Here is a 26659-nt window from a genome sequence, read left to right on the forward strand (position 1 = left end):
TGTACAATATGATCTGATTGATAGGAAGCAAAACTAAAGGGAAACACGTAACATATTCAAGATGTCAGCTGGTAATGAGTCCAACCTAGGAAGGGATGAAATGTATTTCTTGCTTTGAATGTACGTTATCACTTTACTGTCTGAAGTTTTGTAAGAACTAAAATGACCAAGATGTATGTAAACTATAATGTCTACCTTCTGTATCTACACTTTCATGTCTTTACTCACTCCAAGAAAAAAAAAAAAGGGAAATTCTTACCTTCCAAGTTTTCAATTCTTTCAATGTTGTTCAAGGCTAAGTTCAAATATTCAAGTTTCTTCAGTTTGCTAACATTTTCTGAAATACAAATAATATAATTAATTGGTCTTCCAGAGAGAATATTGTTTTATAACTTGTCATGAAAATGATAGAGAAGCAACGGACTATGTGTGCCTAATGGCTTTTCACATTTTTATTGTCTTAGCTGCGGCTTCCACTGTTGTGATAAATGACCTTGATGAACAGCAGCTTGGGGAGGAAAGGGTTTGTTTCTTCTAATGCTACCTGGTAACAATCCAGCACTAAAGAAAATCAGGGCAGAAGGAACTCTCAATGCATAAAACTGTAAGCGGGAGTGAAGGGAGCGTAGATGGAGTGCTGCTTATTGCCCTGTTCCTCATGTCTTGCCTAGCTTGGTATCTTACGCCATCTGGGACTCCCAGCCCAAGGGAGGTACCACACACAGTGATCTACACCCTCCCACGTCAGTCATCAATTAAGAAAATGCACCACAGTTTTGCCCACAGGCCTGTCTGGTGGGGAAATGTTCTCAGTCGAGGTTCCGTCTTCCCGAATGTCTTTAGCTTGTGTCAAGTTGACATAAAACTAGACAGAACACCTATCCAACAGACGCTAGGTCACCTGCAAAGCTTTCCTCGCTTCCTCCCTTCTTCCTCAGAGTACCAATGTTTGCGCATGTCCCTATCCATCTCCAACACCACTGGGCTAGGTTTAGGCAAGTTGGCCAGTGTGCAGTACTCAGTAACTCCTGCTCAGTTTTGAAGGCAGCAGAATTTAGGGTTAAGCCAACCAGCCAGCAGCATTTCCTGGCTGTTATGTGCTAAAGAAGGGGACACACACTGCAAGTATTCAAAGTCAGTTGGGCAAAATCTCCATGCTCTCTGCTTTGGGGCTATGTATCTCTTTATACTACAAGAAGATAACAAGGATATAACTGTTATCCCCTTAGTCACCCTGTTTGGCCATACAGGGACCAGCTATAAATAAAGTTCGCTCTGTGGTGATGGAACAGAGAAAAGGGAGCCACTGCCCCTGGAGTCCTCTTTCTCTCATCCTATAGTTGAACAGCCATGAGAAATGGGCATTCCTTTACTTAAAGCTAAAATTAACCTGTCATGAGATTATGTATTTTTTAAAATAAATCTGAAAGGCCATTCAGAAAAAGCAAGTATGAGCTAGATAAAGAATCGCTATTGAATGAAGTGTTTCCAAAATAATTGATAATAAGACACAGCTAACTATTTTGTACTTGCCATGCCATATGCTGGGTATTTCATCTATATTACATTTTAAAAGCCATTTAATTACATTTATGTAATGTGTGCAAATGTATGGGTATGGATGAATGTGTCCCAGGATGTGTGTGGGCATCAGAAGACAACTTGTGGGAGCTGGGTCTCTCCTTCCCCACGCATATCCTGCAAGCTGAAGCCAAGTCATAAGGCTTGGAGGCAAGCGTCTCACCCACTGAGCCATCTCATAGCCTCTCTCTCTCTCTCTCTCTCTCTCTCTCTCTCTCTCTCTCTCTCTCTCTCTCTCTCTCTCTCTGTGTGTGTGTGTGTGTGTGTGTGTGTGTGTGTGTGCATTCATATGCCAATACAGAGTGTGTCGATGCACATGTTCAAGATTAAATGGTAGAGCCAAAAGAACTTGATTCCAGAGCTGTGCACTGAATCATTACACTTTCTCTTAAAAGAAGAATTATTTGAGACAAAAACGAAAGATGGCATCCCCATCTCACCTCAACAGTGCTGCTTGCCCAGGTCCTCTGAGATATGATGAATAGCAAGCATGACGTACTATCATTGTGCTAAGCAGTGCTCAGAGTTCATCTAAAATGATATATATATATATATATATAGCCTCGAATATATGAGAACAATACTTAGTTCTCAGTGCTTCCACTCATTTTAAAAATGAGAATCTGAGGAAGAATTAAGCTTCTCTTAGTGATTAAATTACTCAAGTGGTACTAATGTTTACAAAAGGGTCTCTAAGGACAGCTGAGTACTCAGTCACCGGCATACTTGGAGGTTTCTGTGTGTCAGCCATTGGGAAAGGCAGAATGTCTCATCTACATCCTGAACAGAAGTAGCCATTCCTCTTAGAATTTCCATCCCATGGTGGGATACCTGGCTTGCAAAGAACTCTTCTCCCCACTTTAGTTATCTGCATGACCCTCAAAGGCTGGAGTCACCCAGTGGAAATCAGTACAAGAGTTGTACAAGTGGAATTTCCTCAGTTAAGTCCCCCAGAGAAAGGGAGCAAACTGGTTAGAAGATGGGCAAAGGTTCTATAAATGCCCTCTCTAGCAGCCTGTACGAACTTTGAGAGCTCAAGCCCAAACCACTGTGGCAGCCAGTGTCCCCAAATGCCACAAGCAGACCCCACAGACTTCTGGGTGACCAAATCTCTATTCAGGTGAAAGAGGCTTGTGCATGAACGTCCACCCCTCCCCCATCTTTCCAATGCCCTCCCCCATCTTTACATCTGCCCACAGGAGAGATGTTGGGAGAGCAGAACCCTGGTGGCTGCCCCACCCCCAGGCTCTGCACTCTGGTGGGACCCCAGATGGTCCGTAGCTCACACTTGCTTCATAGCTGAGCAGAGCCTTCCTCCCACAGCCCATCTGTCCCACTGAGTGAGCCAGGGAGCTCTAGGAAAGGCAGTTGCTTTGCAAACTCCACCTCAGTGGTAGGACAGCATGTGTGGATCCTAGAGAAGTACTTTCACTTGCTAAACACATGCCTAAATGCCCATGGGTGGAACAGCACTGAAAAAAATCCCATTATTAGAATTTAGAAGAGTGTTTAATTTAAGAATACTTCAGAAGCCAAAATTTAAGCTTTCTCACAGCCCTGAAAAGGCCTGAAATACTATGCAGCTAATTAGTAATTGTGATGGACCCAGCTGTGGAGATTAAAATTTCGGGAACTCTTTTGAGATCTGTACAATTAGCACCGTTCTGCAAAGCGCCCATGAACAAAAGCTGGTGGTTTTATCTAACCGCCTTTTTAATTGAACAGTGTGCCAGAGTTTCCAGTTCCTGGTAAAGCAAAAGACACCAAGAATACTTATCTGCAGAAATATATAGTTTTACTAAATCTTCCCCAAAATGATGCAAATCTGGGCTTTTTATAATCTAGCAAATTTTCAATTATCCACAGCATGTTACCAGGCTTTCTCGGCCTCCGTAATGTTAGCATTTTTGAGCTGGATAATTCTTGTCCTAAAGTAGTATTCCTGGATTCTGCTGAGGTAGGACTGGTAGCATACATCGCCAACACACACACACACACACACACACACACACATTACAACCAAAAAGTTTCTAGCCATGGCTAAGTGCCCCCTGTTGAGAACCTCTGCACATCCCTGAAAAGTTAACTATTACCTCAACACTGACTCCTAGACTCCAGAGTTGGCATTCTCTCTATCTCAACTCATTCCTTCTATTCCTCCAATACTATTCACTTTTCTCCTCTGCCTCTGGCTTCAGTTGGCTAACCAGGACAGCCTGGGCTGAGTAATGGCATACACAGCTTGGCAACTTTCATCACTAAACACTAAACTCATTGTAAGCACAATGATCCTCACACCATCTTACCGGCATCCTGCACCCCTCCTTCCAGCAAGTGCTGTTAGTGCTGTTCTAGAAATAAGCCAACTCAGTCTTGGTCAGCTTCACTAACTTGCTTATTTTCACACAGATCACAAATGAGGGACAGAGAAAGGGTTCATAGAAAATTCTACCTGATGCCAAAGCCCCTGTGTGCTTTAACCATTAATGCAGTTGCTTTAAAAAGTGACTCACCTTATGATTCCCTTATGGTTATATAACCCCATGAAATGATTCTATAGATAACCCATGATGTGCCTCTTGACTCATTATTAGGACAAGGAGGAATGCAGGGGACAGAAAAAGATCAATTCATCCAATGGGTAAATTGGGAGAAGAAACTGGGCATGCACAGTCTTTCCTTCCTTCCTTCCTTCCTTCCTTCCTTCCTTCCTTCCTTCCTTCCTTCCTTCCTTCCTTCCTTCCTTCCTTCCTTCCTCCCTTCCTCCCTTCCTTCCTTCCATCCTTCCTCCCTCCCTTCCTTCCTTCTGTCCTTCTTTCCTTCTTGCTTCCTTCTTTCCTTCCCTTCTAGGATGTCCCTGCCAGAGAACATATGATGTAGCTCCCTCCTGCCATAAAACATGAACCTACTTGGACAGGGGAAACCTGTGGCTGCTCAGCTTGCCCTGTACTGAGAGATTTACCCTGAGGGTAGAATTAGCAAGTCTATCTGCTTAATAGTGTGTATTACATTCTGCTAAGCTTTATCAGTGTAATGGATTGAATAGGAATGGTTCCCATTAGCTCATATATTTGAATGATTGGTTCCCAGTCGGCGGAACAGTTTGGGAAGAGTAGAAGGATAAAGATGTGTGGCCTTGGTGGAGGGATGGCCTACTTGGAGGAGGTGTGGCCTTGCTGGAGGAGTGTGTCATTGGGAATGGACTTCAAGATGTCAAAAGTACATGCCTTTGCCAGTGTGTCTCTCTCAGCCTTGTAGTTAGTGTCTCAACATGTACGCTCTCTCCTACTGTGCATGTCTGTTGCTATGAGCTCACTGTGATGGTAATAAACTCTCTGAAACTGTAATCCAGCTCCCAACGAGCCTTTCCTTCTATAAGTTGCCCTGGTCATGGTATCTCTTCACGGCAATAGAAAAGGAACTAAGATCACCAGTTACAATACTACCAGTTTGATCTTTTTTCCCATGACTTCTGCACCTTATCTGTCAATTCCATTCCATAGTAAAAACATGTTAATGCACCAAACTGATCATGATACCTTGTACTCAACACTGCAGCATAACTGGCTAACATAGTCTATGGTAATTTGATAGACATTTAAAACTATATGCTTACTTTTCAAAGCAGATTTATCTCCATGGAAAAACTAAGCAGAACTTATGACTCTTAAATACTCCATTCTCTCCTGGTATAACCCAAATTGCTGGTCCCCAATGCTATTAATATCCCAAAGTGGTAACTCATCAAAACTAGTAAGCCTTTTGGCGTATCATCACCCACACACTTATTCTTAGTCAGTGTTGCTCAACCTTCCTAATGCTGTGATCCTTTAATACAGTTCCTCATATTGTGACCCCCATCCATAAAATTATTTTTGCCGCTACTTTATAACAGTAATTTTGCCACTGTTATGAATCATAATGTTAATATTTTTGGTGATGAGAAGTTTGCCGAAGGGGGTCACAATTTGCAAGGTTGAAATTTGCTGCTTGTGGTACTTCAGACATTCTGTGCATCTTGTCAAACAAATGTATCCCCATTATCCTATATGCTCTGACTATTCATTGTTCATTACTAGTAGAGCTCCTGAAAAGCACGGATCTTTTGCGGTTTTTATACTTCTGCTTTTTCCAGAATGTCAGTTAGACTCATGTAGGCTTAGCTTTTGCATATTGGTTGCTCTCAGCTATGTGCATTGAGGATTCCTCTCTGTGTTTGCACGCCTCCGTAGCCATTTGTTTTAAGCTGTGAATAACACTCCATCTCATGGATGTAGCATAGGTGTCTGAAGGATATCTTGGTTGCTTACAAGTTTGGGCATTTGTGACTTTTTAAACAAACAAAAAAAAAATTATTGGTATACTCATATGATAAGGATTTTAAACCGCAACATGATCTTTCCGGTTTTGCAGAGAGAGATATAGCTATGGGAAATGCATGACTCATATCCTCTCACCTCGAACACTGGTAGGAGATTATGTGCACCTCACATTTAACTCTGCTTCCAATTCCATAACAGCACCCCTTTGGATACCAGGGCCAAGTACACACAGGCAGGCCTAGGAGATATTCTGCAAACAGCTACTGAGAGGAGGTTGTGTCTCTCTCCCCATGGCCTTTTTATTCAGTTTGGGTTTTTTTTTTCAAAGTTCTCCTCCTCAAAGCCTACAAATAAAAGCCACAAGGAAAAGAATGAATGAGACTTACCAATTTTCCCAATGAGGTTATTTTGAAGATAGAGAATTTTTAAGTCCCGGCACCATTTGTCAATATGTTCTAGCCTTTCTATTTCTTGCTGATGCAAGGAGAGTTCCTCCAGGGAAAAAATTACACAGTCGTTGTGCTCAGCATTCCGTCTAATAAGATCTTCTGTAACTGAAACAAAATTTGCAGCATATTATATTCCCATTCCCATTGTTCTGCATCAGGTTATTATGTTATTAACATGCTGGAGTTTCTTTGCAGCCAAGCGTTAATTCTTCAGGCCCAAGGACTTCTCAGAGAGAGATCAAACAAACCTTGCTTGCTGCTCACCTCAGGGGTCTGGGCAGAGCCATGATATGAGGCAAAGAAAAGAGACACAATAAAGCCTTCAGTCTCATTTGTCTTTGCGTGTTTAATATCTGTGTAAGTGTTGATGCATAGATGGAGGAGGACTTAAGAGTTGACAACTGGAAGCTGTGTAGGAAGCCAGCTATACACCCAGCAGCCAGTGAGGAGGAGACAGCCAGCACAGCCTGCAGCCAGAGCTGATCGGGGCCACAGAGGTACATATCCAAATATAACTACAAGAGAGTGGGTCTTGGCCGCCATCTTTGCTTCTGTGACTGTGCAACAGATTGGTAGGCAGGTTTCACCAGAGTAGAGGATCATTTGGGACACACTGCACCAGGACTTCACCTGCACCAGGAACTTGGCAGCACCACAGCAATTTGTACCAGGGGAAAGCAGCTCACCCAAGGTTGCTGAGATAGGCCTACAGGCACACACACAGAAGGAGCAAGCTCCAGTCAGTGACAGCAGGCCCAACTAACATCAGAGAAAACCTGATGGCAAAGGCAAATGTGGGAACATTGCTAACAGAAATCAAGGCAATATGGCACCATTTGAACCCAGTTCTTCCACAACAGCAAGTCCTGGATAACCCAACACACTAGGAAAGCAAGATTTGGATTTAAAATCACAGGTCATGATGCTTATGGAAGGCATCATGGAGGACTTCAAGAAGGACATAAATAACTACCTTAAAGAAATACAGGAGAACATAAGTAAACATGAAGAGCTAAGGGAAAACATAACAAACTTGAAGAACTAAGGGAAAAAACAACAAAACGACGAAGGAATTAAACAAAACCATCAAGGATCTAAAGAAGGAGGTAGAAACAATAATAAAATCACAAAGGGAGACAAGTTGGGATGTAGAGAGCCTAGGAGAGAAGTCAGGAGTCATGGATCCAAGCATCAACAACAGAATACAAGAAACAGAAGAGAGAATCTCAGATGCAGAAGATACCATAGAAAGCATTGATACAATAGTCAAAGAAAATGAAAAATGCAAAAAGCTCCTGACCCAAAATATCCAGGAAATCCAGGACAAAATGAGAAGACCAAACCTAAGATTATAGGCATAGAGGAGAGTGATGATTTCCACTTAAAGAGCCAGTAAATGTCTTCAACAAAATTATAGAAGAAAACTTCCCTAACCTAAAGAAAGAGATGCCCGTGAACATACAAGAAGCATACAGAACTCCAAATAGATTTGACCAGAAAAAAAATTCATCCTGTCACATAATAATTAAAACACCAAATGTACTAAACAAAGAAAGAATATTAAAAGCAGTAAGGGGGAAAAGGTCAAGTAACATACAAAGGTAGACCTATCAGAATTACACGGGATTTCTCACCAAAGACTATGAAAGCCTGGGCAGACATCATGCAGACAATAAGGGAACACAAATGCCAACCCAAACTGCTATATACAGCAAATATGTCAATTACCATAAATGGAGAAACCAAGGTTTTTCATGACAAAAACAAATTTACATAGTATCTTTCCACAAACCCAGCCCTTCAAAGGATAATGAATGGAAAACACCAACAAAGGGAGGGAAACTACACACAAGAAAAAGCAAGAAAGTAATCTTCTTTCAGCAAACCCAAAAGAAGATTACCACACAAACATAAAGATTACATCAAAAACAGTAGGAAGCAACAATCACTATTCCTTTATATCTCTTAATATCAATGGACTCAATTCCCCAATAAGAAGACAATGTCTAACAGACTGGATTTGTAAACAAGACCCAACATTTTGCTGCATACAAGAAACGCATCTCAGTGTCAAAGGAAAACACTACTTAAGAGTAAAAGGGTGGAAAACAGTTCTTCAAGCAAACAGTCCCAGGAAACAAGCTGGAGTAGCCATTCTAATATCAGATAAGATAGACTTTCAACCAAAAGTCATCAAAAACGATACAGAAGGCCACTTTATACTCATCAAAGGAAAAATCTAACAGGAACCAGGAAGAACTCTCAATTTTGAACATCTATGCCCCAAATACAAGGACACCTGCATTTGTAAAAGAAACCTTACTAAAGCTTAAAGCACACATCTCATCTCACACAATAATTGTGGGGGACCTAAATACCCCACTCTCTTCAATGGACAGATCAGGGAAACACAAACTAAATGGAATCACAGTGAAACTAACAGAAGTTTTGGACCAAATGGACTTAATAGATATCTATAGAACATTTCATCATAAATCAAAAGAATATACCTTCTTCTCAGCACCTCATGGTACCTTCTCCAAAACTGACCATATAATTGGTCACAAATCACAGCTCAACAGATATAAAACAATGGAACTAATTCCATGCCTCCTATCAGATCACCATGGAATGAGGGTGGTCTTCAATAGCAACAAAAACAACAAAAAGCCCACATACACATGGAACACTGAACAGTTCTCTACTCAATGATACCGTGGTCAAGGAAGAAATAAGGAAAGAAATCAAAGACTTTTTAGAATTTAATTAAAATGAAGGCACAACATACCCAAATTTATGGGACACAATGAAAGCAGTGCTAAGAGGAAAATGCATAGCTCTGAGTACCTACAAAAAAAGCTGGAGAGAGCATACACTAGCAGTTTAACAGAACACCCGAAAGCTTTAGAACAAAAAGAACCTAATACACCCAAGAGGAGTAAAAGGCAGGAAATAATGAAGCTCAGTGCTGAAATCAACCAAGTTGAAACAAAAAGAACTATACAAAGAGTCAACAAAAGCAGGAGCTGGTTCTTTGAGAAAATCAACAAGATAGATAAACCTTTAGCCAGACTAACCAGAGGGCACAGAGACAATACCCAAATTAACAAAATCAGAAATGAAAAGAGTGAAATAACAACAGAAACTGAGGAAATCCAAAAAATTATGATATCCTACTACAAAGCCTATACTCAACAAAACTGGAAAATCTGGATGAAATGGACAATTTCCTAGACAGATACCAACTACCAAAATTTAATCAGGATCAGATAGACCATAAACCCTAAAGAAATAAAAGTGGTCATTGACAGTTTCCAACACAAAAAAGCACAGGACCAGATGGCTTTAGTGCAGAATTCTATCAGACATTCAAAGGAGACCTAATGCCAATACTCTGCAAACTATTCCACAAAATAGAAACAAAAAGAAACATTACCCAACTTGTTCTATGAAGCCACAATTTCGCTGATACCAAAACCACACAAAGATCCAACTAAGAAAGAGAACCTTAGACCAATTTCCCTTATGAATATCAATGCAAAAATACTCAATAAAATTCTTGCCAAATGAATCCAAGAACACATCAAAACGATCATTCACCATGATCAAGTAGGCTTCATCCCAGGGATGCAGGGATGGTTCAATATACAGAAATCCATCAATGTAATCTACTACATAAACAAACTCAAAGAAAAATACCACATGGTCATTTCATTAGATGCTGAAAAAGCATTTGACAAAATTCAGATCCTTTCATATTAAAGGTCTTGGAAAGAACAGGCACACACCTAAACATAATAAAAGCAATATACAGCAAACCAGTAGTCAACATCAAACTAAATGGAAAGAAATTTGAAGCAATCCCACTAAAGTCAGAGACTAGACAAGGCTGCCCTCTCTCTCCATATTTATTCAATATAGTACTTGAAGTTCTAGCCAGAGCAATTAGACAACAAAAGGAGGTCAAAGGGATTGAAACTGGAAAGGAAGAACTCAAACTATCACTATTTGCAGATGATAAGATAGTATACTTAAGGGACCAAAAAACTACCAGAGAACTCCTACAGCTGATAAACAACTTCAGCAAAGTGGCTGGATATAAAATTAATTCAAGCAAATCAGTAGCCTTCCTATACTCAAAGGATAAACAGGCTGAGAAAGAAATTAGGGAAATGGCACACTTCCCAATAGCCATAAACAATATAAAGTATCTTGGTGTGACTCTAACCAAACAAGTGAAAGATCTGTATGACAAGAAAGATAGCCTTTTCAACAAATGGTGCTGGTTCAACTGGAGGTCAGGATGCAAAGGAATGCAAAATGATCCATTCTTATCTCCTTGTACTAAGCTCAAGTCCAAGTGGATCAAGAACCTCCACATAAAACCAGACACACTGAAACTAATAGAAAAGAAACTGAGGAAGACCCTTGAGGTCATTGGCACAGGAGAAAATTTCCTCAACATAACACCAATAGCCTATGCTCTAAGATCAAGAATTGAGAAATGGGACCTCATAAAATTACAAAGTTTCTGTAAGGCAAAGGGCATTGTCAAAAGGACAAAACAGTAACCAACAAATTGGGAAAATATCTTTACCAATACTACATCTAACAGAGGGCTAATATCCAAGATATACAATGCACTCAAGAAGGTAGACTCCAGAGAGCCAAATATCCCCCTTAAAAAATGGAGTACAGAGCTAAACAAAGAATTTTCACCCAAGGAATATCGAATGGCTGAAAAACACCTAAAGAAATGTTCAACATCCTTAGTCATCAAGGAAATGCAAATCAAAACAATCCTGAGATTTCACCTCACATCAGTCAGAATGTCTAAGATCAAAAACTCAGGAGAAAACAGGTGCTGGCGAGGATGTGGAGAAAGAGGAACACTCCTCCACTGCTGGTGGGAATGCAAGTTGGTAAAACCACTCTGGAAATCAGTCTGGCTGTTCCTCAGAAAACTGGGAATGATACTTCTGGAGGACCCCGCTATACCACTCCTGAGCATATACCCAGAGGATTCCCCAGCATGTACTAAGGATACATGCTCCACTATGTTTATAGCAGCCCTATTTATAATTGCCAGAAGCTAGAAAGAACCCAGATGTCTCTCAGTGGAGGAATGGATACAGAAATTATGGTAAATATACACAACGGAGTACTATTCAGCCATTAGAAACAATGAATTCATGAAATTCTTAACAAAGAATTTTCACCTGAGGAATATAGAATGGGAATGGAGAACATCATCCTAAGTGAGGTAACCCAGTCTCAAAAGAATACTCATTTGCACTCACTGATAAATGGATATTAGCCTAGAAGCTTGGAATACCCAAGACAAAATTCACATAGCAAATGATGCCCAAGAAGAAGGAAGGAGTGGCCCCTGGTCCTGGAAAGGCTCAGTGCAGCAGTGTAGAGGAAATACCAGGACAGGGAAGCAGGAAGGGGTGGATTGGGGAACAGGGGGAGGGAAGAGGGCTTATGGGACTTTCTGGGAAGGGGGATCCACGAAAGGGAAAACATCACTTGAAATGTAAATAAAGAATATATCGAATAAAAAAAAAGAGTTGACAACTGTAAAAACATGAATATAGGCATTCCTGGTAGCACCAGACCAAACTACATAAGATCCACTAATGGATGTTAAAATACAGAGAGCAACTGGATCACAATCTCACTGATAAAGGACAGGACATAAAAACTTCTTCCACCATCTAGTAAGGAAGGTCATCCATCACTTAACCAATAATTGCTCATTTAGAACTTCAGAGAAAGGAAAGAATAACCAAGATCCAGAATAACCACTCATAAGTAAAGCAACTATGAGAGGGAGAGCTCTCACTCTCTAACAACAATGCTTAGCAACTGCCAGGACCCAGGTCAGGGGACTATAATAGCGATGGCACCAAGGGACAGAAAACAATGCTGTGGTCCACTGTTGGAGCCAGGAGCCAGGAATGATATCACGAATCATCTTTACAAGGTGGACTGGAAGCAAAAAGGCAACAATCATGGAGACATCCTGCATTTGCCAGTGTTACTAAAAATGCCTTTGATTTGAACCTACCTCTCATTTTCAGTGTGTTCAATGATTCCTGTCAATCCCGGTATATAATGAATACTTGCATGTTGTCATCTATCAGGTGCCAGCCACTAGTTTAAATGGTTTAGAGTAGTGATAAGTAGAAGTATTGTTTACCCTCATCTGGAAAGGAACTGAGGCCCAGAGTTTATCTAACGAGTTCAGGTCTTGGCTGTGAAAGCTAAAGCCAGTTTTGAAACCAACTGCCCAATGGCAGACCATGCTAAAATGTACTTCTTAAAATCTTACAAGATCGTTGCTTATAATAAAGCATATAGTGACCTAATTAAGTTGATTTGCTTTGAAGTGACAAGTGAATAAGCTAAAAGAAGCCTAATGTTGTCTTGGAAGTGTGATCTGCCAGGTACACATGGAAAATTACAAATTCTTCAATTGTAATATGGTTGTATCCATCCACCAACGTTTTAGTCTTATCATAGAGAAATACCAGCAGTTTCTCATTTACACACTCAGACAGGAAGGGTTGTTGCATCTGGGTAGAGTATAGCTCATGCAGGACTTTCTGTGGTAAAGATGTAAGTGCAGCTATGAACTACAGAGGCACAAATGAGCAAAACCAGCTGAGATTAAATTTCTCTGAAATGATGGGAATGCTTTAGGAGAAGTGACTGCCATGTCAAACATAGTAAAACATAGCAAAAGATAAGTTCCTCACTCTAGCCATCCCATGATAGCATCTGAGAGAACTAGAAAAGATAACACCTTCATTATGTCACAGGGACATAATGTGTATCCTTGCAAGCATTCAGTAGGGGTCTGCTTCAGGGATTAATACTTCTGCCACATGCTAAGATCTACAGCTTCAACAAGTACTAGCTTTGCTGCCCAAGAAACCAAGTTGAAGTTTGTGAAGTGTATGGAACTTTTTGATAATAGGAGATACCCTGTCCTGGATAAAAGACACAGCTTTTTTTTTTTTATTATTTGCAATAAGCCTTACACAGCATAAGAGCCTGGCAGATATCTACCATCTATGCTATTAAAATCTATTTTTCTATTGATAACTGAGTGATTACTTACTATGCATCATCTGGGCTGATAGGAGAAAGAATTCTGGGAGAGGAGGCAGGGAAGTGATCCAAGAAGGAGGTGAGGAGACAGATGCATGAAAACAGGGTACCTGAGCAAAAGTAACTAGACAACGTGGCAAAATGTAAGTTAACATAAATGAGTATCTTTAGCTATGATCTAGTCAGCATAGAGCCTAGCTATATGACCAAGGAATTTGTAAGCATAATTTGAGTCTGAGTCTTATTGCTGGGAGCATGGGGCTGGGAGGCAGAACCTGGATGTAACTTCAACAGACCCAGGCAAACAGGATCTCTTACAACACTGAAACACCTGTTGGCTTGTCCTTGTTTCTGGAATGGGACAATGAAGTCCATTCTTCCCAAGTTCCTAGATACCTTTGCATTTGTGGGGGAAAAAAATGTTTGGACTGAGAGTAACTTGGTTATATACATGACATTAAAATGTCATTCTTTGTGTGATATTCCATAGTATACTGAGGTTTTGTATGTACTACTGGAATCTGAAAGAAATTTTACCAAGTTATCGAAAAGAAGAAATTGGATTTATCAGAGCACTTATCATTAATGACTGTGACACTACCTCCTACATGAACAAGTAGGAGTCCCTGGGCATTCAACAGGCTCCTAAATATGCGGTCTTGACCAGCTAAGAGAAGTTCCCCATGGCACGCACAGTTGGCACTTCTCTAGGGTATATTCTAAAAGACGGATTTTTTTTTGTCTTTTTTAAAAGATAAGAGCATGTATGGACTCAACTTCTTGTTTGCAGTGTGCCGAACTCTCTTTGCCTTCCAGTGGGCAGAAGCAGGGTGGCCGGGGATTACACTTCCTTAGCAGACCATGGGGAATGCAGGTAGAGAGGTTACAGCACTATGCATGATGAATGTCCCTGCTGCTCTAAGGACCACAGAGGCAGCTGCAAATCCAGTCCTGGGAAATCCAGGTCAAAGGGATTGCGAAGGAGCCTAAAGTGGCATCCTGACCAGCTCCGGCTTGCTGGGATCCCTTCGCTGTGCCTGGAACGCCTCCACTCTTTATAAGCCAGCTTCCACAAACTATTTAAGGAAATCGAACCAGAAAACAAACAACAGCAATTAAAAAAACCTCCCTCAGTAAGCAAACATTAAAAAAGGATATTAAAATTACCCTCCTGCCAGCCACACCCACACCCACCCACCCACATACACACACACACACACACACACACCAAGTTGGGTTATTTTGTTTGTTTCTGTGTATTTTGTTTTTTATCTTTTGTCTTTCCTGGTATGATTAAACCTGGGGCATCTACAGCTAGTTATGTGACCTATGGAACTCCACACTTAGTTCACCATGTGTATTCAATAGCTGAAATCAACTGCCAATGCATAAGTGGTGATGAGCAACCTTAGAACGTGACAAATCAGCTGTATAAACTAAAACTGTCACCTCTATCTGAAATCTACAAAACTTCTCTTAGAAAATATGCAGTGCCACTTATATTCCAGTTTGGGAAGCATAACCAATATTACCAGAGCTTTTTTAAGGAGATATGGGAATGATTCACCATGACTAGATTATCAAGTGCCTAATGGTGTATTTGTGACCTAGAAACAAACTGGAGGGGATGGGTTATTGGAGTTCATGAACCAAGAAACTGTCCACATCCAGAAGTTATGCCATTTCGTTAGCTCATGCCTAGAGAGGGAACAATAATATTTGTTACCCAAGTAGTCCCATATCTGCTCCTCACTAGCCACTTCCTGGGATCATTTACAAAACAGACTATGCCATAGGGTTTGCGGGCCCTGATACCCACAGTTTTCAAGGAACGCCTGCTTGCTAGAAACATGGACAACAACTTGGATGCATAGGCTGGAGTGAGCATAGCACAGAATAATAATCAGGGATGTAAACAGGGATGAAAGAGAAGTGAGAAGTAAACCTGAGGACCAGTTTTCCCTGAGCATCTACACTCGAGCAAAGACGCCCAAGGAGACTGAAAAGTTATATTAAATGTACCCTTTGCGTTATATTTAAGTATACTTTTTAGGGGAGGAACTTTCACTTTATCAGTTTGGTGTATAGCTTGATGAGCCATTACTTATCTTGTCCCCAGAAAAGAAGGGCAGTGAAGGATATTGACATCTCTTGAACTAATACTGATTAGCCAGACTGGAATTCTGCAAAACTGACCCTTGTGCAGCACATGATATGGAAACATGAGGATGTGAACAGGAATCCCTAGAACTCAAATGAAATACCACATGTCTGTAATCAGTGTTCCTATAGCAAGATGGGGCACATAGACAAGAGGAGAACTTGAAACTCTCAGGTCAGCTGACTTGACAAACAACAAAGACACCCTTGTCTTCAACAAAGTGGAAAATGAGGAGCAAACTCTGAGGCTTGCCTCTGACCTCGTGCACATGCTAGGGGATACACGTATGCAAACATTTACATATGAACACATCACACAGATACACACACACACACACACACAACCTGAGTTGGGGTACAGTGTGAAGCAGAATAAAGTTTCTGAGATATGAAAGTATTTTCAAGATACTCAGTAAAGTTTGACAAAATTCCAAAGCCAAATCAATTTGGTACTTGTTCTTTTAGGATTTGTTTGCTTGCCTGACTTAGGGCCTCACAGTGCAGCTGAGGCTGCCTGACATTCATTACATAGTACTGGCTAGCCTAGCTCTCAAGGCAATCCTACCACAAGCCTCAACTTCCCAAGTCCAGGATTCTTAGCATGAACCATCACATCCTGGCCATTTCTTTCTGTTTTCTATCATGTTTTGAAAACAGCTCTGTCTTTCTTGCTTGGGCTAGAAGAAAATCAACCAATATGGTCACAACACACTTCACAGATTTTTCAAACATCTTGAAAAACGTTGCAAATACACACATGTGCATATATGTATATACACATATATACATGAAATAAAAGACATTTAACAGAAACATGGAATTACAAGTAAGTAGTTTACCTCTCATAGTATCGACATATTCTCATATTAGAATTTTCAAGACAACACATGTGTTTTTTTCTTACAAACTTAATGGGCATCAGGATGCATGCTGACCCCTAATCCAGTGATACCTTTAACGGCTGTTGATGTAACTGTCGTATTTAAAAAGCATGAAAAACCATGGCAGAAGAACTCAGAAAAATGTGGTTCGGGCTGCTGAGTCAAAGAAGGGATGTCAGAAGAGGATCCGTGGAGGAGAGACCTGAACCTTGAAGTGTGTGTGTAGATGTTTGCCAGACAAGCAAATTAGTAGAGGGAACCCAGGCCATCTTGGATAATATAATGTGTTGCCTGATTCCCCCTTCATCCTCTTCAAAATTAAAAGATTGATTCTATCAGCTTCAGGGAGCTCTGCTGGTCCTCATATTCACTCTCCTTTGAGTTGCCTCACCCCTTAACCCATCTAATATCTGTTCACACAATTCTGTAAGTGGATGGCTGGTGGGTAATGGGATGTTGAGGCATCCTCTTTTATCTCAGTGTGAGAAATTCAGAAGGTCCCCTGAGGTTGACTATCTGAGATGTCTTTTGTCTGCCTTACCCAGTCTTGCTTTCTGACCAATTTACACCAAGAATCCCCCAGAGTAAACCTCTAGCATGCTAAGCATGAGAAGTTTGTTTCTTGGGAAGCCCAACCTGGAGGTAGTGATAGCTATAGAGGCCCATGAAACCATATGCTAGCTACGATGTGGGTTTGAGTCCAAGTCTGGTATCAGAATGGCAGCATGGACGCTGGTACTGGTGTTCAGTGGGACATAGGCTGTGTTGGGCCCACAGATGCTGTGCATCTGTGAAGCTCTGTGTGGTGTTGAGCAAAGGGGAATGTCAGTGGAAAGGAATGCAATAGTGAGTGTGACCTCTCAGGCATGTCATTTAAAGGACAGTTCTATGTAGAGGTTCTGACTAAACACAGCTGCCATAGAAAGGATAAGAGACCCTAATGGGCAATAAAAAAGCTAAATGTGAAGACCAGGAGAAGGAATTGGAAGTATATTAAAGAGGTTTTTTTTTTTTTTTATATTGAAACAATAGGTCAGGGAAAGCCAAGTGCCAGAACCAGGCTAAAACATAAAAGCAACAAAGCCTAGATTTCAGAAATGATGGGGTCCTGGTTAGGGTTCACATTGCCAAACTATACCAACTGAACTCAAGACTATAGATATGTGATTTATTTTATATGTATACATATATAATTTGCATTATATATGTTATTTATAAAACATCAGAAACAAAAAGAAGCAAATTTGGATTTTGAGCAGAATGGCCTCATTGGAGACACTGCTAAGACATGTCTGGAAGGACAGTTTATAGCATTTAGTGTCCATAGTCAGACAGATATAGAACAAAGACATGACATCAGCTTCCACTTTAAGGTATGTGGAAAGGACAAATCAAATTCAAAATAAAATAAAGTAAGTAATAAAGATTCTAACAGAAATCAAATGACAATGAAACCAGAGGAAAATCAGAAAAAAATCAAAGCTGGTGAGTTAAGAAAATGAAATTTGTAAACTTTATTCTGACTTAGCAGAAAAATGGATGGAATAAATTGCCAGTTTTTGTAATGGGAGACATTATTACTGTAAACACATTAAAGGATACACACACACACACACATACTTTATATATATATATATATATATATATATATATATATATATATATATATATATATATATATATATATATAATGTATGTGGATATTAAAGGATACAGAGAATATTATAAATATTATTCACCTCTGCTTAAAATTAATAAACATATGTTAAATTGTTTGATAAGATGAACACTACCAAGCCTATTAAAAATACAAGGGTAGATTAAGGAGCTGTCAGTCATCTCAAGTAGCTAGATCTGAAGTAACAAGCTTTCTAGCAAAGAGAATTTAAGCATACATGTTTCCACATATAAACCATACCAACTATTTAAGGAAAAATAGACTCCCCATAAACTCTTCTAGAAAGCTGAAAACATGTTAGCAAGCAGAAAGCTATTCAAGGAGGAGCAGGGGTGTCCAAATTTGGTTTTGTTGCTGTGACCAAGCACCATGCCCAAAACTTACCTGAAGAGGAAAGGGTTTATTTCATCTTATAACTCCCAGATCATGATCTGTCACTGGGAGAAGTCAGATCAGGAGCTTGGCACAGGCGTCTGGAGGAAGGAACTGAAACAGAGGCCATGGAGGAATGATGCTTACGTCTTGCTCTCCATGGCCTGCCTGCTCAGTTTGTGTTCTTGTACAACTCAAGACTCCCTGACTACAGGCGGTATCGTCCACAGTGGACTAGGCCTTCCCACATCAAACATTAATCAAGGAAATGCCCTCACAGACTCGCCTATAGACCAACAGATAAACATAATTCCTCAACTGAGACTCTGTCTTCTCAGACGACTTTAGGTTGCATTAAATTGACAAAAACTAATCATCACAGAGAAGCGAATATCTCGAAGAAGGACTCTTAAATCTCTCCATTTTGTCTGGTGGCTCTATGTCACCTCCCATAAAAATGGATCGGTTGATCATTGTTCCCTGACTTGAAACATTGTTGAGATAGAAAAAAAATGCATGTGAAACATCTGAACCTGGCATGGAACATGCAAGCACTTGGGAAAGCACCATTTCTCCCACTGTCTGGACTTCATTTCAGGCCATTCTCTTCTGCCAGTCCTGCCTGGCTCTCTAGCTTCTCAACGGAATGTTTGGAAAGGTGATTCCTTGCGGATTTCCAGGGCAGAAAGAAAGCCCACCACCTTACTCTCACTCATTATCTTACACCTATTCAGTCAACTCTCCATCACCCCTCCCTTCCTCCCTCTTTCCCTCTCTCCCTCCCATCCTCTTTCCTCCTCCTCTTCTGTCTGTGAGACTTCCAAATGCTCTACTGCTGAACTGTGCCCCAGCCCCAAGCACTGTCCCTTGACTCAAACTATTAATTATGGAGGATGAGGAGATGACTCAAATGGTAATGCCTAAGGGCAAGAGTCCAGATCACCAGCACCCATGGAGGTGGTGTGTCTGCAATCCTAGCACCGGAGAGGCATAGACAGTGAGGACCCTCTACCTCATGGATCAGCCAATTTACTGGATTTCCTGAATAGATGAGCTCTATTTCAAAGGAGAGATCCTGCTTTAAAGAAAGTACGGTAGAAAACAATGGAGACATCAGATGCTAAACTCCAGACTCCATATGCACACAAATGTGAATCTGCACACACATACATACATACATACATACAACACTTTAACAATGATAACTATATGCAAATGCAATTTGTTGGCATTAACAATTTCTTGATAGCAGGAATAATCTAATCTAAAAAGACCTGCTCACCCCATTACTTTGAAGACACTTATAATAGTTTTAGATAAACACATTTACATTTACTAAGTCTTTAGAATAAAACCTTGCTGTGGAAATGAGGAAGCTGAGGTTCAAAGAGTTCCAGAGCTCTTAGGATGGCCATAGAGAAAGGTGTGTATTAAACCATGGCTCTGAAATTAGTACCCTCCTCCATTAGGCAGCACTATCTTATTCCGTGAGACGATGGCACACAGAAGGCGTGACCCCAGACTTCACAGCCTAACCAGTCATGTGCTAAGGCTGAGTTACCAGGTCTTCCTGAACCCCCTTTCTCCCTGGAGCCCACTTCATAGACTGGCTAGCTGCTGGCTAGTGGAGAACATGGCAGGCACTGGAGAGGGCATAAGGAACCAGAGGGGACCTGAAGAGACCCAAGAACTCCTGAAAGGAATTAGGAGGACCTACAGGATAATGAGAAGTCGTGGTGAGATTTCAGGGGTCTTGAGAAGACCCAAAAGGACCTAAGGGATCTCGAGGGGATCTGAGGAGTTCTGGGCAGACTCATCAGAGAGCCCTGTGCAGCTGAGGCACCTGAGGGCTGGCCCTGATGTGGGAGGAAGGGCAACTGGCTGGCAGTGGGGAGCCGGTGCTGAGCCCACCAAGGGTGAGGGTGAGGGTCGCTTACTTCGGCCCATGGAGCTTTTCTGAATCTCTGGTCAGGGAAAGGAGGAGACCGGCAGGATTTCCTTCAGCCCTCACAGCTGTGCCTCTGAGAGTGTGGGACGCAATCCGGGAGTCATGGCAACGGGGATTCTATGGCAGCCGCAGGAGGTCAGGTGGTGCTGGGTTTCCTGACTTCCGGAAGGGAAGCAATAAGAATAGCAGCTGCACTGTCCCCGACTTAATCCTGTTCCCAGTCCCCCCCTCCCCACCTGTGGCTTTCCTTAGAGAGCTTTTCGGTCACTAAGTCATTTGCCCACCCAGATCAAAGAATCTCAGGGAGTTCTTATTTACTAATGGAATCTTTCCCCGGGCGAGTTTTCTGCCTGGTTTGTATTTACTCTCAATTTTATTTGACTTGTGAAAAGCCAGAAGATTTGACTTGGCTCTCATTCTATTTAGAGTTGTGACCTTAAATATCTTTAGCATCCGTCCCCGTGTCTATAAGACAAATAAGCAGAACACAAATACACAAACAAAATTTTGTGGAGCTTAAATAATGTCTGAACTGAAAGAATTTTTAATTTTGTTTTTTTCATTTTTAACTATTGCTTAAGATTTTACAGCACTTTTAAAAAAGCAGGCTCACTAAAGATTAGTTGTTACCATTAAACCTTCTAAATCATAGCTCTACATTCACTCACTTCCAATAATTATATTTTTTAAACACACTATCCACTATTCTGTTCCAGTCCCCCTACACACCATCCTTTTAATTCTAAGATATAGGAGTGTTCTTTCTAAGCTCACAATGCATGCCTGGTATTTCTCCTGGACCTTTTTCACAAGTGTTAGACGGTCCCAAATTGAATAAGATTAATCATTTCTCCTCAAATGTTCAGATAATATTTAATGAGTCACAATTTAGTAAAGGAATGTAGGTATGCCATAGTTGCAAACATAACTATAACTCTCCATTTGCTTTACAAAAATGCAATTCGTAAAAAGGTTTGGAAAACAATTCTAATCACAGTAACCCAATGCAGTGTGTTGGTTTGTGTATTGTTGATTTGTGTATTCTGTATGCATTTTAAAAGATTTATTAAGCCTTGCTAAGTGCAAAGAAATTTATGATTTCAAGAAGTGCCTGTTCGGCATTGGCTGTTGGCCATCATCAGGCTATGCCAGGTATAGATAAGAGCATGGATGTGACAGAGACAAGAAACTCAACAGGTGTGGCATGGAGGAGAGCAGGTGATGATTGTCTGGCTGGGTCAAATTGCACAGAGAAGTTTTGAACAGTAATCCTGAGAGAGTAGGTAAGAAATAGTGCACGTCACTGGCCAAGCCTAAAGAACTGAACTGGAATGGTAGGATTTTAAGCACCATGTTCCCATAGTGGGAGAAGTTCTTTGGAATTCCAGGAGATGCCCAGTGGTGCTCAGAATAAACTTAGGTGACATCTACTCTCTCTACAAATATGCCCCATTCTCCATTCCCTGGGGTTTCTTGTTGTTGGGTTTTTGTTGTTGTTGTTTTGTTTTTGTTTTACTTTTGTTTGTTTTAAGCAGAACAATGTAGCACAGCTGTCATTAGACATCTGGCTCAAACCTACATGCTTATCTCTGCTTGGCACCAGTCAGCTGACTCTGTCTCTGAGAGTTACACCTTCCCCATTTCTACCTGACGACATCACTGGCAATATCTCAGGCTGTGCCTGTGAGTACTGAAATCAGATTGCTCTTGGAAATCAAATGCCAAGAGCAGCAAGAGCCTGAAAATTTACCCCTTGCTTGAACTTGGGAGTTTTGACAGCAGGGGTTTTTAGAAGCTAAAGGGATCCAGTTTTTTCAGAAGAAGCTGGTACCCACGTAATTTCAGGAAGCATGGTGAGTTTCTAAGATAATGAAAGCATGAGACCAGGCTAAGGATAAAGGATTTCAGAACTCTAGAGCAACAGTTCTCAACCATCCCAATGCTACTGCACCTTAGTCCAGCTCCTTTTGTTGTGGTGACCCCCAACTATAAACATATTTTACTGCTACTTAACAACTGTCATTTTGCTGCTGTTATGAATCAAAATGCAAATATCTCTGATATGCAGGGTATCTCATATGCCACCCCTGTAGGGGTCGAGACCCACAGGTCATGAACTGCTGCGCTAGAAGTTTCTCAAGAGCTTCTGTAATTTAGGTGCCTGATATGTTAGCTCTGAGCTCCTATTCCCACCCTTACTTACACCCACTGACTGTGATCGTTCCACCTTACTCTGAAGTTCTCTACCTTCCACAGAGGGTGATATATTTTGATTCTCTTGGGAGCTATGTCGGAACTTAATCTCCAATATAAACAATATTAAGAGGTGTGTCCTTTAGGTGACTGCATCATGAAAGTGGACAAGGTGCGATTTGACAATTTGACAGAAGCAGTTACCCCTCCCATCCCTTCCATCTATTATTCTACTGCCCAAGAACACATGGTGTCCCCTGCAAGAGGACACAGTGACAATAGGTCCTTGGAATTATCCTGTGAACTCTGATGTCTATGGGACTGAATTTTTTCATTCCTTCACTCATAAGCAATCAACAGCTTGAGTGTCTACCCTCGTTAAAAATCCTTTAGATGTTTTAAGCACACCTAAGATGTTTAAGTGTGCTCAACCTTGCCTACGTGCTTTGAGATTGCTAACTTATTCATTCTCACAGAGGGCTCCAGATGCAGGTCATGCTATTAATAGCACATAACAGGCAAGGATGAAAAGCCCCAGTGAAATCATACTACTAGAACATAGTGAACCAGAATTTTGCGTGCAAACCTGAATCCCATATCTCATCACATTCTAAACCGAAGCCTACTTGAGAGAGTTCTTTTACTGATGCTTTGTTTCTACCTTTGAGTCCTAACTCTCTGCCTAGGCTCTGATACTTGGGTGCCTAATAAATATTTTCTAAGTGAGTAAATGAATTCATGGGGAAATCTATCCAAAATTTCTGTTGTATCCTGTGTAATGACCATGTGTGTGGATTTGGTAGAATCACCACTAAGGTGTCCTTGTCAGAGGGGTAGAGCAGACAGACCAGGAAGATCATCAGATTTCTCATCTTGGGACATGCAAAATCAAATTTATAATGAGAGCTAGTCCATGGGCAGGGTCCTGACCGGATGCCCCCTGCCCCTTGTAGCACAGCTATGAAACCAGGGATATTTTTGTTCTTTGTTATAGGTTAGGCTAGGCTACATTTGCCTTGCCTTGCCTTAACTGACATCCCAGAACTGCATTTTTCAGAAACAGAGGACCCTAGAGGTGTGAGGACATTGTACAATGTACTGTGGTTGTTACAAAATTCACTGACAATGGGGGAATTGGGAAATGGTGTGGCAACTCTGCCTGAAGTCATTTTCCTCAGAGTGAATGAAGTAGTTTTAGCAGTCGGGATGAGCGTCTGCTTATGCAAATCCTGATTTATATAGCCTCCTTTCCCTGACTCCTGTAAACATAGCCAGATGAGCCACACTTTCCATGCAAACCACTGCAACATTTTGTGCCTATAAAGTAAATGAAATAACTCTTGAGGAGTGGTTTGTTTGAAGATTCCAGGAACAGCAAAATAGACCTCCTACTTCTTCACTTTTCCTTTTAGGACTGAGTCAATTTCAAGGACCCTGGCCTAAAAAGATATGTGGCTCTTATTTTCCATTGTTACACATAATTTAGTGTTTTCATAGTGTGTAGTCAGTACGGTGGCCATTGTATTTGGTATGAATTGTCCTTCAAGAGGATTTCTTTATTGCAACATCAATTTCTTCACTGTGAGTTCCTGAGGTTACACACATTTCTTCCTCTCCGTCTCCCCTCCTCCCTTCATCTCTTCCCCTTTCTTCCCTTCGTCTCTAATTCCCTTCTTTATTCCCCTCATTCTTCCATATATGAGTCTTTATGAGAGGTGATGGACGTGATTCATGAAAAACTCTTATAACCTGAAATCTGTGCTGCATCATACTCTAGACTGAATCTACTGAAGGACAAGAAGAGAGCTTTTTGTTTTGTTTTGTTTTGTTTTGTTTTGTTTTGTTTTTAAATTATTCTTTACCAGTGAGTTTCCATCTCTGGCTTTTAGATCTCTGTATAAGGGTAGAGAGTAAAATGTCCAATAAATATTTGCTGAGTGACTGAATTATTGAAATGCATTATGTCCCTTGTTCACAAAGTAATTGCCACCATATTTGGTAACCCTATAACATGGATATTAATATTTCCCTACTTTTTTGATAAGGAAATTTGGTCTACTTTATCCTAATCTGATAGATAAGACCTGATACACTCGAATTACTTCTTCCTCTCCTCCTCCTCCTCATTGTTCTCATTTTCTTTCTTTCCTTTATTTGCCCCCTTTTCCTTTTTTTGAAAAGCATGTTCTTTTATTGAAAAAAGGAAGTAAAAAATTGAAGATTTACATGGAAAATATTTCTGATAAAATAGAATAGAAGAGGTATACAGAAAAACATGTTAAAATTGACAATTTTCATGGAAAATTAAAGAGTAAAGTGGTAGACATAAAAAACATCACTAAATTGAAAAAGGAAGTAGAAACATGTTATGATAGAATTAAAGATTTACATGGAAAATATTTCTGATAAAATTGTAGAAAGATGTAGAAAAATCAGTTAAATTTGAAGATTATCAAGGAAAATTTTATGCAGATATAATAATGGCTGGCATAAAAATATTGCTGAGTTGATTGCAACTATACCCAGCAAAACTCTCAGTCACCACAGATGGAAAAACCAAGACAATCCATGATGAAACCAAATTTACACACTATCTCCCCACAAACCCAGTCCTACAAAGGATAATAGATGGAAAACACCAACACAAGAGGGGAAATGATACCCTAGAAAAAGCAAGAAATTAATCTTCTTCCAACAAACCCAAAAGAAGATAATCACACAAACATAAAAATAGCAGAAAGCAACAATCACTATTCCTTAATATTTTTTAACATCAATGGATTCAATTCTCCAATAAAAATACATAGACTAACAAAAATATTTTTTCATGTAAATGTTCAATTTTATCAGAAAATGTTCGTAATTCCTCTTTCAATTAATTTAGTAAGGTTTTTGTATGTCTACCATTTTATCTGCATTATTTTTCATGATAATCCTCAATTTTTAACATGTTTTTCTTCATATTTCTTCTATTTTATCAGAAATGTTTTCCGTGTAAATCTCTGATTTTATAACAAAATGTTTTTAATTCAACCTTCAATTAATTTAGAAAGGTTTTTTATGTCTACCATTTTATCTGTATAACTTTCCATGAAATAGTCACTTTTAATGTGTTTTTCTATATACTTATTAAATTTTATCAGAAATATTTCCATGTAATTCTTCAATTTTACCTGAAAATGTTTATAATTCCACTTTCAATCAACTTAGAATTACTTTTATGCCTACCATTTTATCTGTATAATTTTCCATGATAATCTTCAATTTTAGTATGTTTTTCTATATATTTCTTCAATTTTATCAGAAATATTTTCCATGTAGATCTTTAACTGTATCAGAAAATGTTTATAATTCCACTTCTTTTCCTTTTTGAAAGAGTATCATGAAATCTAGACTGGCCTTAAATGCTTTGTGTAGTTGAGGATGAGCTTAAACTTCTAATTTCCCTGATTCTACCAGCTGAGGGCTAAGAATACATTATGTACCACCACGCCCTAATGGTACAGCGCAAGAGGATTGAACCCTGAACTCAAGCATACTAGGCAAGCACTCCACAAGATGAGTTACACCTCTAGACCTACATTACCAGCCCATCATTATTCCTTGCTCAGGCACCTAGCATGTCATGTTACCTTCAAGGTCTCTTGTCTTTGATGGCATGTACTCCTGTGCTGGCTTCTCTCCTCTCAGTTCCATCCTTCCAGTGCCTCTGGGTAAAGATAGATACTTGGTGTGTCTGGCTCCTCCCATCCTCAGTGGGTAGATTCTTCATATTCTTCTGAGCAAATAATCATTTATACCATGTAAATAATCATGTCTTCATAGTTGTAGTACACATTTGTCATGTTTTGATATCTGAGTCATTTCCCCCAAGTCCTATAACAAGACAATCTTATGCCATAGAATTTTGCTGTAAAAGCTAAAATAATCCTTGTTTTTCTTTCAATCCTGGAAAG

At 40.2% G+C, this 26659-nt stretch overlaps 1 protein-coding gene across 1 annotated transcript in view; it reads right to left on the minus strand.

Moving 5' to 3' along the window:
• Dnaaf11 (dynein axonemal assembly factor 11) overlaps positions 1–26399 on the minus strand; it is a 133794-nt gene extending 107395 nt beyond the window's left edge. The window contains exons 1-3 of the mRNA XM_052161563.1: positions 26336–26399; positions 6290–6457; positions 260–337 (exon numbers count right to left, since the gene is read on the minus strand). Coding sequence (XP_052017523.1) covers positions 260–337; positions 6290–6457; positions 26336–26399 — 310 coding nt within the window. The remainder of the gene's footprint in view (positions 1–259; positions 338–6289; positions 6458–26335) is intronic.
• Between the last annotated feature and the right edge of the window lie 260 nt (positions 26400–26659).

This window comes from Apodemus sylvaticus, chromosome 17 (genome assembly GCF_947179515.1).
Source record: "Apodemus sylvaticus chromosome 17, mApoSyl1.1, whole genome shotgun sequence".
In the NCBI taxonomy this organism is placed as follows: domain Eukaryota; kingdom Metazoa; phylum Chordata; class Mammalia; order Rodentia; family Muridae; genus Apodemus; species Apodemus sylvaticus.